We start from the raw sequence: 17,003 nt of genomic DNA, 5'->3' as shown, positions 1-17,003 counted from the left end.
AGTACCAGACCTCAGCTGATTCACAGAGGCCTCAGGCCTTTCTGCTTCCTTTCTTTCTGTTATTTAGTCAGATTTTGGGAAGAGAGGAAGTAAAAGCAGGTGAGGTTTCTGGGTGCCAATGACAGCAAGGTGGGGAAAAGAACTATGAAATGCAAAATTATCTAAAGGCTATGCTAGTTCGAAACTGTTATCTTCTGATTCTTTCTGTGATGCCTCCAGCAGGAACCTGGAAGCTCTGAGATCACTCCATCTCCTTTTTATAGCAAGACAGTACCCAAATCAAAGGCTTTGTGTGAATTCTGTTTACAGTGTAAAGCACCACATGATCTGGAGCTATACAAGGAAACTTGCAGAAGAATCACAGTCCTCTGGTCAAGAAAATGGATGTTCCCTCGAGTCTCAGAAGGCATGGCATACCAAAAGCTGTGTGCAGGAATGTGGTCAAATACATCATCTCCATTTCTCACTTTCAGACTAATCTCTTCTTATAGGACACTCTGCAAGGCGCAGGCTCACGGAAGGGTTGGTGGGAAAGAAACTGCTGGTTGTTTGTCTAGTCCAGCCTCCAGGTTGGCTGCCACTTTGTGGATCTGGAAACTGAAGAGGTCCAAAGGTGGAGATCACAGCACTGCTCTTCCTAGTCAATTTTATTTTTCATAATGTTATGTCTGAAGCTCCAAAGAGGCAGTTTGTCACTGTTGCCTCTGTCATTGGCCACTGCAAAAGAGAGCTTGGCTTCATCATCTCTCCAGGTAGGTGTAGGCTGTTATTAGTTTTTTCCGGGACTCCACTTCAGCAGGATGGACAGGCCCAGTTCCATCAGACTTCCCTCACAGCACGTGCTTTAGGACCCTCACTCCGTCTTGCCACACCTCCTTGGGACCCTCTCCAGTTTCTCCACTTTCCTTTTGAAATGTGAGGCCCACAGTCTCATATGGCATCTGTCATGGTGCCCAGGCCCTTCTCCTCAGGGCACTCCTTAGCCAGTCAGGCTCCTGCCCATGCTACTGCATGGAGTTGTTCTGCAGCTTTTCCTTCTAAAGCTTAAGATGTCTTTTGGCCAAACCCCCAGGTGTGTCAAGGTCCCTCTGGACTGAACCTCCAACTGTCAAGCTTTTGAAGTATGTGTGGCAATGTTCATCCTGAGTCGTGGTGCCTCTAAGAAGACCATAATTTAAGTAGCTGCAGGACACTATGGATAAGAAAAGAGTACTACTGTAATGCAGTTGCTAAGCAAGGAAGAAAGCACTGTGGTAACCACCTCAGAAACACCAAAGCAGGGTACGAAGTGAGGAAATGGCAGGGCCAGTGGGGAAATGGTGAAAAGGGGTTGGCTTTTTGCATGGGAGGGGCTTAAGATGGTTAAAGAGTAGGATATGAGAGGTAGGAAAAGGGTGAAAAGGGAATGAAAGGAAATGTTTGGGGGTACCTGTCAAGCAGCCCTGCCTCTGAGCAACACTGCCTGGAGCAGGAGAAGAAAGCTGCAGCTGCTCTGAGTATACTAACATCTGACTTACTTCCAAGGTCATGGGGAACCTGAGAGCTTTCCCTACTGTCATCAAGGCAGAAATCATCAGAGGGAAGGAAGCACAGAATCATTTAGGTAGAATGGGACTTCAGGAGGTCTCTGGTCTGACCTCCTGCTCACAGCAAAAGCAGCTATCGAGTCAGACCACACTGCTCAAGGTTTTATCCAGAGGGACTGGAAAACATCCAGGAACAGAGGTGGCACAACATCTCTGGGAAACCTGCACCAATGCTTGGATGCCCTTATGGAGAAAAATATTTTCCTTCTCTCCACCCTGAACCTTCCGTATTTCAACATCTGGGTATTGTCTGTTATCTTTCTGCTACACACCACAATGACAAGACTGGCTCCATCTTCCTGAAAACCAACCTATAGGGACTGGCAGGCTGCCATGAGGTTCCTGGGGCCTTCCTTTCTCCAAGCTGAACAAGACCCATCCCTTTGTTTCTCCTCACAGGAAAGTGCTCCAGCACCTGAGCACCTTGTCAGCCCTTTGCTGAATTCTCTCGCAGTTATCAACACCTTCCTTGATGTGGTGGGTTGACTCTGGCCAATAGCCAAGCAATCACACAGCCACTCACTCTTTCCTCCCCTTTCCCGGAGGGATGAGGAAGAGAATAGGAAGAAATAAAGCATGAAAAGTGGTGGGTCGACATCAAGATGGCTTGATAGGTGAAGGAAAGAGATTAAAAAAACTTGACAAGTGACACGATAATCACTCACCACCTCCCACAAGCAGAAAGATGCTCTGTCAGTCTCCCAGCAGCAGACTCCTTGAATGACAAAAATGCTCTGCCTCCTTCTTCCTCTGCCCCAGCTTTTATTGCTGAGCATGATGTCATATGGTATGGAATATCCCTTTGGTCAGCTGGGGTCAGCTGCCTGGCTGTGTCCCCACCCAACCTCTTGCCCACCCACAGCCTTCTCACTAATGGGGCAATGTGAGAAGCAGAAAGGTCATGATGCTGTGCAAGCACTGCTCATCAATAGCCAAAACACTGGTGTGTTATCAACACTAATTTAGTCATAAATCCAAAGCAGAGAAGCGTGTGGACTGCTATGAAGAAAGTTAACCCCATCCCAGCCAGACTGACACTTCAAGTACACTTGAAGTGAGAGCCCTAAAATGGACACAGTAGTGTACATGTGGGCTAACAAGTGACGAGCCACAGGAGACAGTGACTTTCCTCAATTTTTTGTTGAGGCTTCTGTTTATGTACTCCAGGACACTGCTGGCCGCCTTTACTACCAGGTTGCACTGGTGGATTGTGTTTTGTCTTCTGTCACCTAGCACCACCAGAGCCTTTTCCACAGAGCTGCTCCCCAGCCAGGCAGTCCCCAGTTCCTACCACTGCAGGGTGTTAGTCTATCCCAGGTGCAGGTCGTGGTGTTGTCCTTCTTATATTTCATAGAATCATAGAATGGTTTGGATTGAAAAGGACCTTTAAAGATAATCTAGCCCTCTGAAAATGTTTGTGGCCCTCCTCTGGATGCGCTCTAACAGGTACATGTCTTTCTTGTGTTGGAGACCCCAGAGTTGAATGCAGCAGTCCAGGTGGGGTCTCACAAGAGTGGAGTAGAGGGGTAGAATCACCTCCTTTGACCTGCCAGAGACGCTTCTTTTGCTGCAGCCCAGGATACAATTGGTTTCTGGGCTGCTGTCCTAGTTTGGCGTTGGATAGACTTTTCAGTTAAGTTTCTTTTAAGTGACTGTACTTTCTGAAGTTGACTACACATGCTTGTTGCTGTGGAAGCCAGGGTCTCTGTTAGGTCTCTTTGTTCTGCAATTGAAAGGCCATCAAAGTGTCTCAACTGTAGGGAGAAGCAGACAGGACAGGTGACCCAAAACTGACCAACAAGGTATACCATTCCACACACATGATAGTTTAAAGCTGAGAGACCACGAGGGTTACACTCTCTCCCTCTTTGGTCGACACCCGTGGAGGACTCTGACTGCGCTTCTGCCTTTGTTTCTGAATCTGGTTTCCCACCTGCTGCCGCTTCTGGTTCGGGACTCCCTAGTGCCTGCCCTGTGGCGTCAGCAGTGACGTGATAGTAATTGGGGGGAGCTCAATAATGGTTTTGTATATAGTTCACTGTTTATTATACTCTTTTTTCATTTATATTTTTTATTAAAACTGTTTTAATTTTCCAACTTGTAAGCCTCCCTTTACTCTTTTCCTTTTCCCCTCTGGGGAAGGAAAGGGTTAATAAAGAGAATCTGTTGTCCACTAAACGTCCTGCCCAGCCTTAAACCGTGACAGCTGCAAGCACACATGGCTGGCTTATATCCAGTTTTTCACCCACCACTATCCCCAGGTCCTTCTGTGCATGGCTGCTCTCAATCCATTCATCTCCCAGTCTGTACTGGTACTGGGGATTGCCCCAACCCAGGTGCAGGACCTTGCACTTGGCCTTGTTGAACTTCATGAGGTTTGCCTGGGCCCACTCCAGACAGTGAAGGTACATCTGGATGGCATCCCTTTCCTCAAGGGTATCAACTGCACCAGTCAGCTTGGTGTCATCTGCAAACTTGCTGAGGGTGTACACAATCACAGTATCTATCATTGATGAAAATACTAAATAGTATTGGTCTCAATACTATTTAAGGCATTTAATGAAGTTCCTGAGAAGACAGTCCTCCTGCCTTCTCAGATCTACTCTGAACGGCACCCCTGAGGCACAGGAATGGTCCTCCCATGTTGTCATTGACAGAAGTGGTGAGAGTTGCCTTCTCCTGGTCATGTGTACAGGTTTTAAAAACTGCACTGGACCCAGGAAAGTCCCCTGTACTGCCTCACAATGCCCCAGTATGTCCCACTGGCCTCCAGGTAAGGTACGACCCCTTCAGCGCTGCTCTCTCAGCCCAAACAATTAAATGTTATTTTACCTATGTTTGTCTGCCCATCCAGACTGTAATGTCCTAACTTGGGTACAAGAATATTGAGGGAGACTGTGTCAAAAGTCTTGCTGAAGCTGAGGTAAACGACATCCACTGTTCTCCCCTCAGGCACAATTGTAGTTACTTCATCATGAAGGCAATCAGGTTGGCAAGTCATGAGGAGTGTATTTCATTCTTTATGAAACTTTATCATATCATGCTTTACTTCTCTTCATTTGCAATTTAGAAAAACCCTTCTGTGTCTGTATGCAGACAGTTCTCTGAGGAAAGCAGGTGAGAGTTGGTGAAAAGGAGCTATAACATCCTGCAACTTCTCAGTGGAGAAGTCTGATGTAAGGAAAAATGATGCAAGTCCCAGGTGGTTTATGAGAGAGAAGGTGGGGTTAGGGAGGTGAGGAGTAAGTCTCTCCATACAGTGTCTGTATGGGAAAGCACTTTTACACGTCCTCCAGACCATTAAAAACATGTTGAGGGTGGCAGGTTGCAGGATAGACCCCTGTAGTACCTTACTAGTCGGAGGCCTCCAAGCAGATTGCCACCCACCCACCATGTCCCTCCAAGCCTGACCATCCCAGCAATTTTTTACCCTTCTACTTATCCACTCATCTGTACTGTTCTTTCTCCTGAGACATCTACTGTTTTCCTCAATATTAGTAAGGGAACTCTCGTGCTTATAAAATGCTGCCCTTAAAGATCAGCAGTACTGATCTCTGCCGCCCCTCAGTGCTGCTGCCCATAGGATCCCCACTGAAAGTCCTAAGGACATGCCTCCTCTGAGGTCTGGTGTCTGTATTCTGCTACTTTCCTCCTTTGCTCCCTGTGGGAGCTGGGAACCCGCTATATCATGCTCCCTACAGCCAAGGCTGACACTGATTTTCATATCCCTTACCAGTGCTTCCTTGTTTGCAGTCCAGGTGGGAATCACTTTTGTTGGCCCACCTGGCAGCTGTGCTAAGAAGTTGTCCCAAGACCCTCTAGAAGTCTCCTTGACTGACTGCATCCTGCTTCTTTTTTTACCTCCAATGAATGTCAGGGTCATTAAAATCACCAGAAGGACCCAGGGTCATTGATCTGGAGACTTCTTCAGATGGCTTAAGTAAGACTTGGTCCACTTTGTCATCCTGACTGCAGGTTCTTTATCACAAAATCATAGAACCATAGAATCATAGAATGGTTTGAGTTGGAAAGGACCTTAAAGATCATCTAGTTCCAACCCCCCTGCCACGGGCAGGGACACCTTCCACCAGACCAGGCTGCTCAAAGCCTCATCCAACGTGGCCTTGAACACTTCGAGGAAGGGGACAGCCACAGCTTCTCTGGGCAACCTGTGCCGGTGTCTCACCACCCTCACAGGAAAGAATTTCTTCCTAATATCTAATCTAAATCTCCCCTCTTTCAGTCTAAAACCATTACTCCTCATCCTATTGCTAAACTCCCTGATAAGGAGTCTCTCCCTGTCTTTCCTGAAGACCCCTTTAAGTACTGGGAGGCTGCTATAATGTCTCCCTGGAAACCCTTATCTCCCACCACAATGTCACCTTGACTGGCCTCTCCTCTGATCCTTACCACAGGAGCTCACCCAAACTGTTGCCCATCCCATAGAGAATCTCCATACACATCCTGCCTGATCTTCACAGCCTTTCTCTCCTGTACCTATCCATTGCAGACCGCCAGTTGTGCAAACTTTCCCACCATGTCTTGGCAGTTATTCCATCGATGTCAAAGCTCTGTGATGGAACAGGGGGTTCCAGCTTCTCCTGTCTGTGCCTCTGGCTGAAGGCACTGGTACACCTCAGCTGTGGCACCAGGGCCAAGCTCTCACTTGCCATGGGGAATCCTGCTATCAAGTGCCCATGACCATACATAAGCAAAGACTTTGCTTCAGAGCAGAGATATGCTGGCATAGATGGCAGATGGCAATGTACGGTTGAAATAAGGTGGGCACAAAGAAAGCAAACCCTGCTGTCCACCAGGCCAGAGAGAAATAGGGTTTGCACTCTGATGTCTCTCCAGGCCCAGAGGATCTGTGATGGAGGTGAAGATGATCTCCAGGAAGGACTGGTGCTGCTGAAAACATCCTTGGGTATGGACATATTTTGACCCGGGAACACTGTGAAAATCATTGGCCTGCTCCTTGGTTGTATCATCCAGGGGATGACTAAAGTGTACAGGAGAAGCACTGCCTGCACCTACTGGATAGCGATGGGAGAGGCCTTGCCTCACAGCAGTGGTGAGAATCAGTCACCTGCTCATAAGCACCAAATCTATCTGAGATGACATCGGGTATCTGTTGCGTACCCGCTCTGAATGGGGATAGGTGTCCATAGGTCCTGTGCTGGCCTTGTCAGCTGTGTGCCCCAGTTGTGGTGGATGGTTTTGATATGTGAATTAGCACTACAGGCCTGTATTTGGCTAATAAATTCAGCAGCTGGACTGAATTAGGTGAAGCAATGTAGGGGTGTCCTTGAGACTACTGCCATTATAGTCACTGGACATCTAGTAAATACAGCTAATGGAAAACAGAGAGACTGAGCGCCCTCTCTCTCTGGCACATGATTCGATTTGGTCAGCTTAATACCTCTATCAGCTGCCCTGAATATAAGGACTATGTTCATAATAATGATTAGGGACAGGTTCGCTTGTACTATATGTGGGCATCTGCTGTCATTTCACTGGGCCAAAGGGATTTCGCACCAGCCTCCAAGATGCTCCCATGCTGCTCTGTCCTTCAGAATTGCTCCATTAGAGCTTGCAGTTACCTGCACAGATTTTGGACCGCTTCCTGCCCCTCAAATGTGATCAAGTGTTTGCATCTCAACTCACTCCTGACATCTGCTTCCATTAATTAGCATAGGAGCTGAGACAAGCAGTTCACATGTAGGTGCCCATTTTGTGCACACCTGAATTGAGGCAAGAGGAATCTCACCTCTTGCAAGTTTGTGGCAGGCTTTGGAAGAAGCTGAGTCCCTTTCCAGTCCCAGGACTACAAACCCAGGATGAGATGCCTTGATTGACTCAGCTGAATCCCTTCCCTCAGCACAAGTAAAGGAGATCCCTCCTTTTCACTGTCTGGGGGTCCTGTCTAACAATATGACAAGAAAAGGTAATTCTTGGACCTAACTCTGTCTCTGACAGGAGAAATTACACTGCTGGAAATAACTGTTTCTCCCCAGCTGAGGGAGGGAACATCAGTGATTATTTCACTGTCTTTCACAGCAGATTCCCCTGGAGCCCCAGGGACACCTCAAGGGAGCACAAAGGGAAGCAGAGAAGGTGACACCTTGGGCTGGTGCTCTGCTCCTGAAGTGTGACAGGCTCCTGGGATGGACAGAGCTCATGGCAACTTAGCAGTGCTGCAGAGCGAGACAGCTCTGCCTTGGTGCATCTCCTCTGCAAAAGGCATCAGGGCTGAGGAAACCGGATGAATGTTGCCAAGGGGAGAGAAGTGAGGCAGAGGGAGGTTATGGCAGTCTAGGGTGGAAGGAGAGAGGAGAGATCACTGGGGAAGAAATCTTCTCAGCCTTTCACATGGTAAGTCTCTGGCAGCAGGGCAAGGCATGTGAGTAACCTGGACAAGTGTCCTAGAGGTGGCACATCCCCAGGCAGATACAATCTGCAGGATGGCTCTCAGGGTTTCCTTAGTGTGGAGGAGGACATGCTCCAGAGCAGGGTTTCCCTTCTGCACTGTCAGAGGGACAGGGCACAACAGCTCCCTTCTGCCGGGGATGGCTGCAGGGGTGTGCAGCCAGGTGTGAACTCAGGGGTGCCCAGGGCTATCTGCAGAGCAGGGTCCCTGAACCCCAGGGGGCTGCGTGCCAGGGCAGGAACTCTGCTGCCTGCTGGGGTCAGCACTCAGCCTGCCCGGGGAGCTCCCTATGAGGCTGTAGGGAGAAGCTGTGGGTGGAAGGCAGGGTCCTTCTGCTCTCAAGAGGGTGCTGCATGGAATCAGGGTGGCTCATGGCTCCAGATCACCCCCAGGACATTTCTGAGGGGACTTTTCAAGAAGCACATCAAGGTAGGGGCTACTGGAAAGAGAAGAAGCTTTCCTGACTCTTTGCCTGGTTGTCTGAGTTTTGAGCTGGAGGTTGAAATTCTTGTTTCCACTCTAGAGCAGGCTTTGAGACTCCCAATCTCTTACACTGAGAGATGAGTAAATCTGGGAGAAGCACCTCAAAGCACTGTAACCCAGCTGCCCCCAGCCACAACCTCCCTTTTACAGCTACATCAGGATTTCTGTGACCTGCTCCTTAGCTCCTACAGGCACAGAGGTGCCCCTGGGTGGTGTCCTGCCCCTGGGAGGTTTCTGCAGAGCAAAGCTGAGTGCAGAGTGAGTGGGATGGGAAAAGACAGAGAAACAGATATTGGTACAAACAGCTCCAGGCAGAGGAGATGTCAGGGGAGGAGAAGAAACTGCTGTCAAAAGTGCTGTGGTGGGTGGATTTGAGCAATTCCCTGTCAGTTCCTCCAGTGCAGATACCTCCCCCTGACCAAGCCTCCTGGTCCCCTCTCTCACCCAGAACATCTTCTACCATGAAGACGGTGGTGGCCAGGGAATGAGCTGCCTCCTCTGCAGCCAGAGCTTTAGCTCCTTACATATGCCTGTTTCCTCCTGCATGACAGAGGGCTCAGAGTGACTGCCCAGCAGTGCCGATGTCTGGGGAAGTGTGCACAGCTGGGTAAGTTAATGACCCTTCAGAATGTTTGCCTCTTTGCCTTTCTTGGCATAAGCGTCATGGTATTTCTCCATGTTTCTCCACCTGCCCATGCTGCTGTTGTTATTGTTGTCAGTCGCTCTCGGGATGGAGGGTTTCAGCTGCAGTTCAGACACAGATCCTGACCATCCTGCCACAGACATATCTGCCTGGGAATGAGGTGTCCTAGCCCCGGTTCTGACTTTTGAGACCCCAGGCAATGCAGTGTGTGGAGGTGGAGAATGTGCCAACTGTCCCTTCAGAAGATGCCATCTTTTACTGCCTCCTCGTGTTTTAACCTGTCGTCCTTGTGGCAGTGGAGTCAATGGCGTTTAGGACATAAGCAGACTCTCTCTGAAAGCCACACCACCTCAGGACACCTGACTGTCTCCCTGCAGTGTCATGTCAAGCTGTTCTCCACAAGGGTGCAGTGCTCCCATAGCATCTTTGTGCTAAGAGCCCGACAAGTGAAGCAGTGAAGATACTGAGGCTGTGGAAATGTTGCTGGGCATTTTCCAGCATGGGTACTTGGTGAGATGATATGAGCCCTTCATGCCTTTGGCTAGAGAGGGACTGTTGAGACCTCAGTCAGGTGTGGACACAACACCCCAGAGTGCTTGGTCTGGTCATGTGAGTGAGGAGCCACAACTTCTGTGTCACTCCCTGCACATCCAGGCTGAGAATGATAGAGCGTAGTTTTGAGAGTTGCCCTTTGGATCTGGAAACCCCTGCTCTCTCCAGTTCTTTTCTCAGAGTAACTTCTGAGTGTGACCATCCTGCAGCTGAGAGAGGCAGAATGGGGCAGCTGGGAACAAGACTGGTGGAGAGACCAGCTCTCCTGACTCTGCACTAACGCACAGGGAACCGTTTTGCCTCTCATAGCTCATTATTGTTCATGCTGAGAGCAATCCAGAAGCTGAGGATTTCTACCCCTTCAACAAACACTCCCCTCAATGTGACAAGGGCATCTAAAACCAAAGGTTTTAGTATATCGCTAAATCACTGTGCTATAGCCCACCATCCGGAGCACAGGGCGGGAAGATGCTGAGCAGCCTTCCTCCATGATGGGTGCACTTCTCCTGAGGGAGGATGTGCACATAGTGATATCCACACCTGCTGCTCTCTTGTGATCATGCCTGCAGATGGAGGGTGGTAAATTGATGGGTGGGTAGGGTATGTCACAGTGGTGGCTGAATCAGACCCGGACACCTCGGCTTAGAAGGGTAAAACCAGAAAAGAGAAATCCCTCCTAGAGCAATTTTTCAGAGGCAGGTAGCCCAAGTGCTCATTTAAACTCTTCCTGCAGGACATGAAGACTATTCCCACAGTGTCACTGCATCCAAGCTCCTGTACTCAGCCCAGGGTATCCATCCTCAGTGAACATCTCGATATACAGGGCATTTTGACAGTTCAGTGTACAAACTGCTGTACAGCAGCTTTTACTCCTGGGGAACCCATTAGTGGAGGCCTCTACTCCTCCTGCAACATTCAGCCTGAGCAAAACAGAACTTAAAGGAGGAAGAACTATGAAGGGTGTCTTGGGAAGAAGAGAGGTGATATGGGAGGTTTCTGTAAGAAACAGAAGATATTTGCTCAGAGAAAACTGCCCTAAATTGTCAATGTCTTTTCCTCCTTGGACAGCACCTGAGTTCTGGAGGGACCGAATGTCCAACAGCAGCTCCATAACGCAGTTCCTCCTCCTGGCATTCGCAGACACGTGGGAGCTGCAGTTCTTGCACTTCTGGCTCTTCCTGGGCATCTACCTGGCTGCCCTCCTGGGAAATGGCCTCATCATCACAGCCATAGCCTATGACAACCGTCTCCACACCCCCATGTACTTCTTCCTCCTCAACCTCTCCCTCCTCGACCTGGGCTCCATCTCCACCACTGTCCCCAAAACCATGGCCAATTCCCTCTGGGAAACAAGAGCCATCTCTTACTCAGCGTGTGTTGCCCAGGTCTTTTCCTTTCTCTTCTTGATTGTAGGGGAGTATTGTCTTCTCACCGTCATGGCCTACGACTGTTATGTTGCCATCTGCAAACCCCTGCACTATGGGACCCTTCTGGGCAGCAGCGCTTGTGCCAAAATGGCAGCAGCTGCCTGGGGCAGTGCGTTTCTCAATGCTGTGCTGCACACTGCCAATACATTTTCACTACCACTCTGCCAGGGCAATGCTGTAGACCAGTTCTTCTGTGAAATCCCACAGATCCTCAAGCTCTCCTGCTCAGACTCCTACCTCAGGGAAGTCGGGATTATTGCAGTTAGTCTTTCTGTAGCTTTAGGGTGTTTTGTTTTCATTGTGCTGTCCTATGGGCAGATCTTCAGGGCTGTGCTGAGGATCCCCTCTGAGCATGGACGGCACAAAGCCTTTTCCACGTGCCTTCCTCACCTGTCCGTCATCTCCCTGTTTGCTAGCAGTGCCATGGTTGCCTACCTGAAGCCCCCTTCCACCTCTTCCCCATCCCTGGATCTGGTGGTGACAGTTCTGTACTCAGTGGTACCTCCAGCAGTGAACCCCCTCATCTACAGCATGAGGAACCAGGAGCTCAAAGACGCACTGAAGAAACTGATTCAATCAGTTGTCTTTCAGCAGCAATAAGCTGCCCATGCCTCTTTTGCAGTGGTTTCCAACTCAACTTGGGAGCCTCCTGCATTTTTCACATTTTTTCTGTAATAATCCTCATTTTCCAGGAATGTCTGCATTCACTGCACTTCTCCAGAGGCTTGAACCGAGTTGGCCTGACACAGAAGCCCTTGTACACATGTCAGGCATGATGGTACAGCTGGCCTCCCATGTCAGAACTCTGTAATAAAAGGGGATTTCCCCAGTGCTGGTGTTTGGAGGTTGAGTTCTTCTTCCACAGCTGAAGTGAAAAAAGGCTGAAGAAATTGTCCTCCATGAGGCCATGCTGCTGTGCTTGGGCTCTCAATGGTCTCAGGAGGGGTGCCCAGTGCCCCTGGAGATGGTTAATGATCAAAATGGATCTGCCTAGGACCGTCTCCCTGTGGCTTTCAAACACCACAGCCTGCTCGCTCTGGCGAGAAGCACCGCCAGCTTGGGCCCCTGCAGTGAGCACAGGGAGGGGGCAAGAGAGCCCAGCCAGGCCAGCATGGACTCACTTCCCTGTGGAAAGTGTCTCTGGTGGACAGGATGTCCCTGGGGAAGAGCATAGGAACAATTCTGTGCTTCCACAAGTAAGTAAATGACAAAGAGAAACCTATTTCTGTGTGCATGAGCTCAGGGCAGGCTGCTCCATTGCTGGGGCAGTATGAGCAGCCTTAGGAGCCCCAAGACCAGGAATCTTGTGCTGGTGAGAAGGGCTGGCACAGAGGGCCTGCCAGCAGTGGGCAATAAGGATCTCTTGGAAGCAGGAGACACAGGGAGACACTAGCCTCCGTCTCCTCGTATCATGACTGTCCCACAGACTGGGGTTGATGTGGGAATGACACCTCTCTCTGCCCCCCAGGAGCTGCTGTGCCCTTCAGAGGGGTTGGGACTCTAGTGTGAATGCCTGCAGTTCTGCAGCACCTTGCAGTGGGCACTGCCAGGGGCCAGCTCAGACTGTGCTTCTGTGCTGGGCTGGGAAGAGGGCAGGGGACGTGGGGAGAGCCAGGTAGAGGCTGGGCTGGGCTGAAAAGTGCCCAGGAGAGGAAAACACCAAAGGTAGCTGAGATGTGTCACCGTGCAGAGTGAGAGTGGGTTTGTGGTGCAGAGCCAGGGCTAGTGGAAGGAGCTAAGATATTCGGGTGCAGAAGAGAGGAGGCCAGACTGTGCCCTTTGACACCTGGATAGACTGGGAAGTTGGCCCAGGGTATTTGTCACCTCCAGCCTCTCACACGGGAAATTTCCATCTGTGTTCACTCACCCCAGGTTTTTGGGTGAGTCTTCCTGTGAGGCCATCTCCATCTTCCTGCTGGGTTCAGCGCCTGTATCAGGAGGATGGCCAGACCTCCCCAGCCTCTCTCTTGGCCCAGACCACAGCAGGCCATGGAGCAGGGTTGTCTGAGAAGGCTCACGTGGGACATAGCCAGGGCAGGGCAGGGCAGGGTGTGGTCACTGGGTAAAGTTGTAGAAGAGGAGGGTTATGGGGGGATAGGAAACTGAGGACTGTCATTCATATTGTAATGGGGGGACCTCTTACACACTCCTGAACACAGTCTGCCTGGGGCCATGGGATGATACATGGGGCAGTGGGGCAGGGACAAAGCAGGGGCAGGGTGCTGACAGGGGCCATGAAGCAGGTGCCAGGGGGTTACAAAAAGGACAGGTATATACAAGGAATTTATATGCATTGCCTTTGGTGTGCAGGTATGATTTTGGGAAAGGCAAAGCTCACCCGGAGTTGGTGTCTGCAAGGAAAGTCAAGAGCAAAAAGTAGAGCTTTGATCACTTGTTAGAGGCCAAGGCAGAACAAGGAAAATGTTGGGCTGCTGCTGAATGGGGAGAGTGATTTAATAACAGCAGACACAGACAGGGCTGAGGGACTCAATGCATGCTTTGCCCGAGCTTTTACTTAAAAGGACTTCAGGCCTCTGTGCTCAGTGAAAGAGTTCAAGGAGGATGACACTATGTATTGGCAGGAACCTCATGAAATCCCACAAATACAATTGCTAGTTTCTGCCCCCACAGGGGACTAAGCCTGGAAATGTCACAGGCTAGGGGTGTCCTGTGGAAGGGTCTTGTTGGGCAGCAAGCTGGACAGGAGGCAGTCATGTGCTCTGGCAGCAAGGGAGGCCAGCAGCATCTTGGGCTGTATGACCAGGGGCACAGCCAGGAGATCAAGGGAGGGGATCATCCAGGTTACTGCGTTCAGATTTCAGATCCCTGACATGGGAAAGATGTTGGTCAGCTGGAGCGGGTTTAGTGAAGGGCCCGAGATGGTAGAGGGCTTGAGTACTTGGTCTGTGAGGAAAGTCTGAGGGAGCTGAGCTTGTCCGCTCTGGAGAAGGGAAAGCTGAGAGGGACCTCATCGCAGCCTGCCAGTACCTATGAGGAGGTTATGAAGAACCAGGCCCTTACCCATGGTGCATGTTGGCAGGATAAAAGACAACAGGTGGAAGGTGAAAAAGGAGATGTTAATCCTGGACATAAGGAAAAATTATACTCAGCCAAACATTGCTACAGGCCACCTAGAAAGGCTGCGCAGTCTCTGTCTTTGGAGGTTTTCAAAATCCAACTGGATCAATTCTTGAACAACCTGTCGTGAGCCTGTTCCTGTCAGGTTGGACTACAAATCTGCCAAGGTCCCTTCCAACCTGAGCTATATTATAACCCTCAGGCCCTATTTCTGATGGGCACAGAGCAGATGTTTATGGGGCATGAATCTTCCTATGCTGTATGTGACCATCTAAAACAGCATCTAAACCAGTGAAGAGAGGTCAACACCTCACTGTGACTTGCTCTCTGCAAAGACTGAGGAGTGTCAAGGCCAGGGACTGTTTTGGGTGCATGAGGCTCTGTGTAAGACACAAAATAATCTTTACTTAATGGTGTTAGCCTGACATATACTAATTAATGTCAATAAAAATGAAACAAAGAAGAAGTGAAGACTAGGATCCAAATCAAAGTTTTAAAAATTCTTTTTGGTTTTGTTTTCTGTTGTTTTAATATACTGGTCTTTGGGGGGATTGTGTGTCCTTTTTCTTTCTTTGAAAAAGAAAGATGTTCAGAACTGGGTTTGGATGTGGGACACACATGTCCTCAGTTACAGGAACTCAGACACCTGGCGCCAGCATCTATGCCCTGGGATCCTCTGCCCAGGCTCCACCTGCAGCTCCTGAGGGGTTCTGATCTCCCACAGGTCTTCTATGATAACTACCAGTACCACGAAAAAACACCTAAGGTGCACTAGGGCCCAGAAAAGGGGCGCTGGATGTTTATGGTCAGACAATTGAGGTCTGCCTAGAAAGGTGAACAACTTTTTTCAACGTTTAAAAGAATTTGAATACATTTTCATCATTTGAAACAACGGAGTGTTTTCAATAAAATGGTAACGTTTTTCCACCATGCCAGAATGGGCATTTCCAGGAAGTGTATTAATCATAGAAGAAGAAATATTGTTCTCCCCCTGTACTTGCACTACCAGTACTCTGCTGTTACACTGCATATTTAATCTACCTCATCTTTTAGGTATTCCCAGCTGTCCTGATTAAAGGACCATGTTTAAGAGAGCATCTTTTCAGCAGACTATCTGGACATGTGCCCTTCCCATTGCTCTCCAGATTTCCTCTTCCCCTTCCTTTTTTTTTTCATTTAGACACCTGCTAACTAGTTGCTGCTTTGAGGTTCAGGGAGTTAGAAACTTGCCCTGTCTCTTAGAAGCCTAATTTACTCTTTAACCTACTCCCTTGTGTTTATATCTAGCCTTTCCTATCTCTCTGCCTAAAAAAAAGTTCTTGTACTGCTACCCCTTGTGGAAGGTGGACATCATGAGATGCAGCTTGGACTTAGCATACAGTTAAGGAGTGTTTTACTGTTCATGAACAGTTCATTATACTGTTCAATAACAAACTTATTGTTTGTAACTTTGGTTTGTTGACAATTAAGAGAAATCCTTCTGTGCCTGTGTGCAGGCAGGTCTCTGAGGAAAGCAAGTGAGAGTTGGTGCAGAGAAGCTGTAACATCACACTGAAGCTGCAGGCTTCAGTGGAGATGTCTGATGTAAGTAAAAGTGATGCAAGTCCTGGGGGGAGGATGACAGAAATAGCAGGGTTGGGAAGGTAAGGAGGAAGTTTGTTGATATAGTGTCTGGCCTCAAGAAGACTCCTTTTCCTGCCCACCCAGGCCTCCTTAGGAGACCTCCTGGATCAGTATCAGTTGGAGCATGCTTCTATCACTTCTTCTGTAAAGTGAAAAATTACAAAAATATCCTCAAAAGGCAAAAATCCTTTCTTATTAAATGGTCATTGAAATCTTAATTATTCATTGCTCTCCTGAAACCTCTCCAATTAACTGTCCAGGTCTTGAAGACTTGAAGATTACAGGACTGTATTGAGCTCCATGGTCTGTTTGGTCCTAAATCCATGAATCTCAGATACTGAGAGGAGACTGAACAAGCTGCTCAAGAAGGCAAAGTCAGAAGGAAATGCTAAAGTTTCTTGGAGTATTAATTGGTCCCCCTGAGGGCCATTACTGACAAAGCCTCCCCATGGACTCGTTAGTGCAGAAAATTGCAGGCAGGCAGAGGCACTGTGCAGGTGGCTCTGATGGTGAGTAAAGCATTGATGTATTTATCAAGTCAAATGTCAAGTCCTGACCACCATCCTCCTTGGGGAAGGAAGACCCTGTCCCTCACGCATGGCTCAGGGCTCTTCCTGGGGCAGTAGGATATGGGCTTTGTGATGCCAAGTGAAGGACAAAGGTATGACACGTCCCAGCCTCCCTGAGGGATTCAAGGAGGAAAGGAAGCTCCAGTGCCATGAGGACGATGTGTTTCATCGTAGGCCTCGGTGGCAGAGACATCAGCCATAGCCAAGAGGACAAAGACCTCGGTCCTTTTGGAGCCTTCCAGCCTTGCCAGCACCCTCAGCCATCTCCACTGCAGGCTGTACTACACTGTCCCACACCCGTGCCTGTTTTCCTGCAGGCTGTAGACATCCCACCCACTTCCCCACCTTGTTCTCACCCCAGCATGTCCTTACCTTCACCGGTTTCTCTCCATCCTCACTGGCTGTTCCTTGAAATACAAAGCTATAGGCTGATCACAGATTCCCTCTCAGTCACCTGTAGCAGCACAGCACTACTTTTTGAATGACATTTCTTCCTCCTCCTGTTCTGGACCTCCAAAGCTGCAGTTTCTGGTTGTTTTCCTTCCTCATACTCTTTCCCACTGCCAGAAAAACATGGAGTCATCTCTGTAAGCAACTTTCAAGCTTCCTCAA

At 49.2% G+C, this 17,003-nt stretch overlaps 1 protein-coding gene across 1 annotated transcript; it reads left to right on the top strand.

The window, feature by feature from the left end:
- The first annotated feature begins 10,785 nt into the window (after positions 1–10,785).
- LOC137668912 (olfactory receptor 14C36-like) lies at positions 10,786–11,721 on the top strand. The gene has a single exon (XM_068410726.1). It carries the CDS (start codon positions 10,786–10,788, stop codon positions 11,719–11,721), a length of 936 nt encoding a protein of 311 aa, XP_068266827.1.
- The last annotated feature ends 5,282 nt before the right edge of the window (positions 11,722–17,003 follow it).

Source organism: Nyctibius grandis, chromosome 11 (genome assembly GCF_013368605.1).
Source record: "Nyctibius grandis isolate bNycGra1 chromosome 11, bNycGra1.pri, whole genome shotgun sequence".
Taxonomy (NCBI): Eukaryota; Metazoa; Chordata; class Aves; order Nyctibiiformes; family Nyctibiidae; genus Nyctibius; species Nyctibius grandis.
The sequence above is the reverse complement of the archived record's forward strand: the minus strand, read 5'-3'. Positions and strand labels throughout refer to the sequence as shown.

Bases quoted from the DNA above. Each gene is read 5' to 3' on its own strand.
- LOC137668912 (XM_068410726.1), top strand. From the start codon at position 10,786: ATGTCCAACAGCAGCTCCATAACGCAGTTCCTCCTCCTGGCATTCGCA.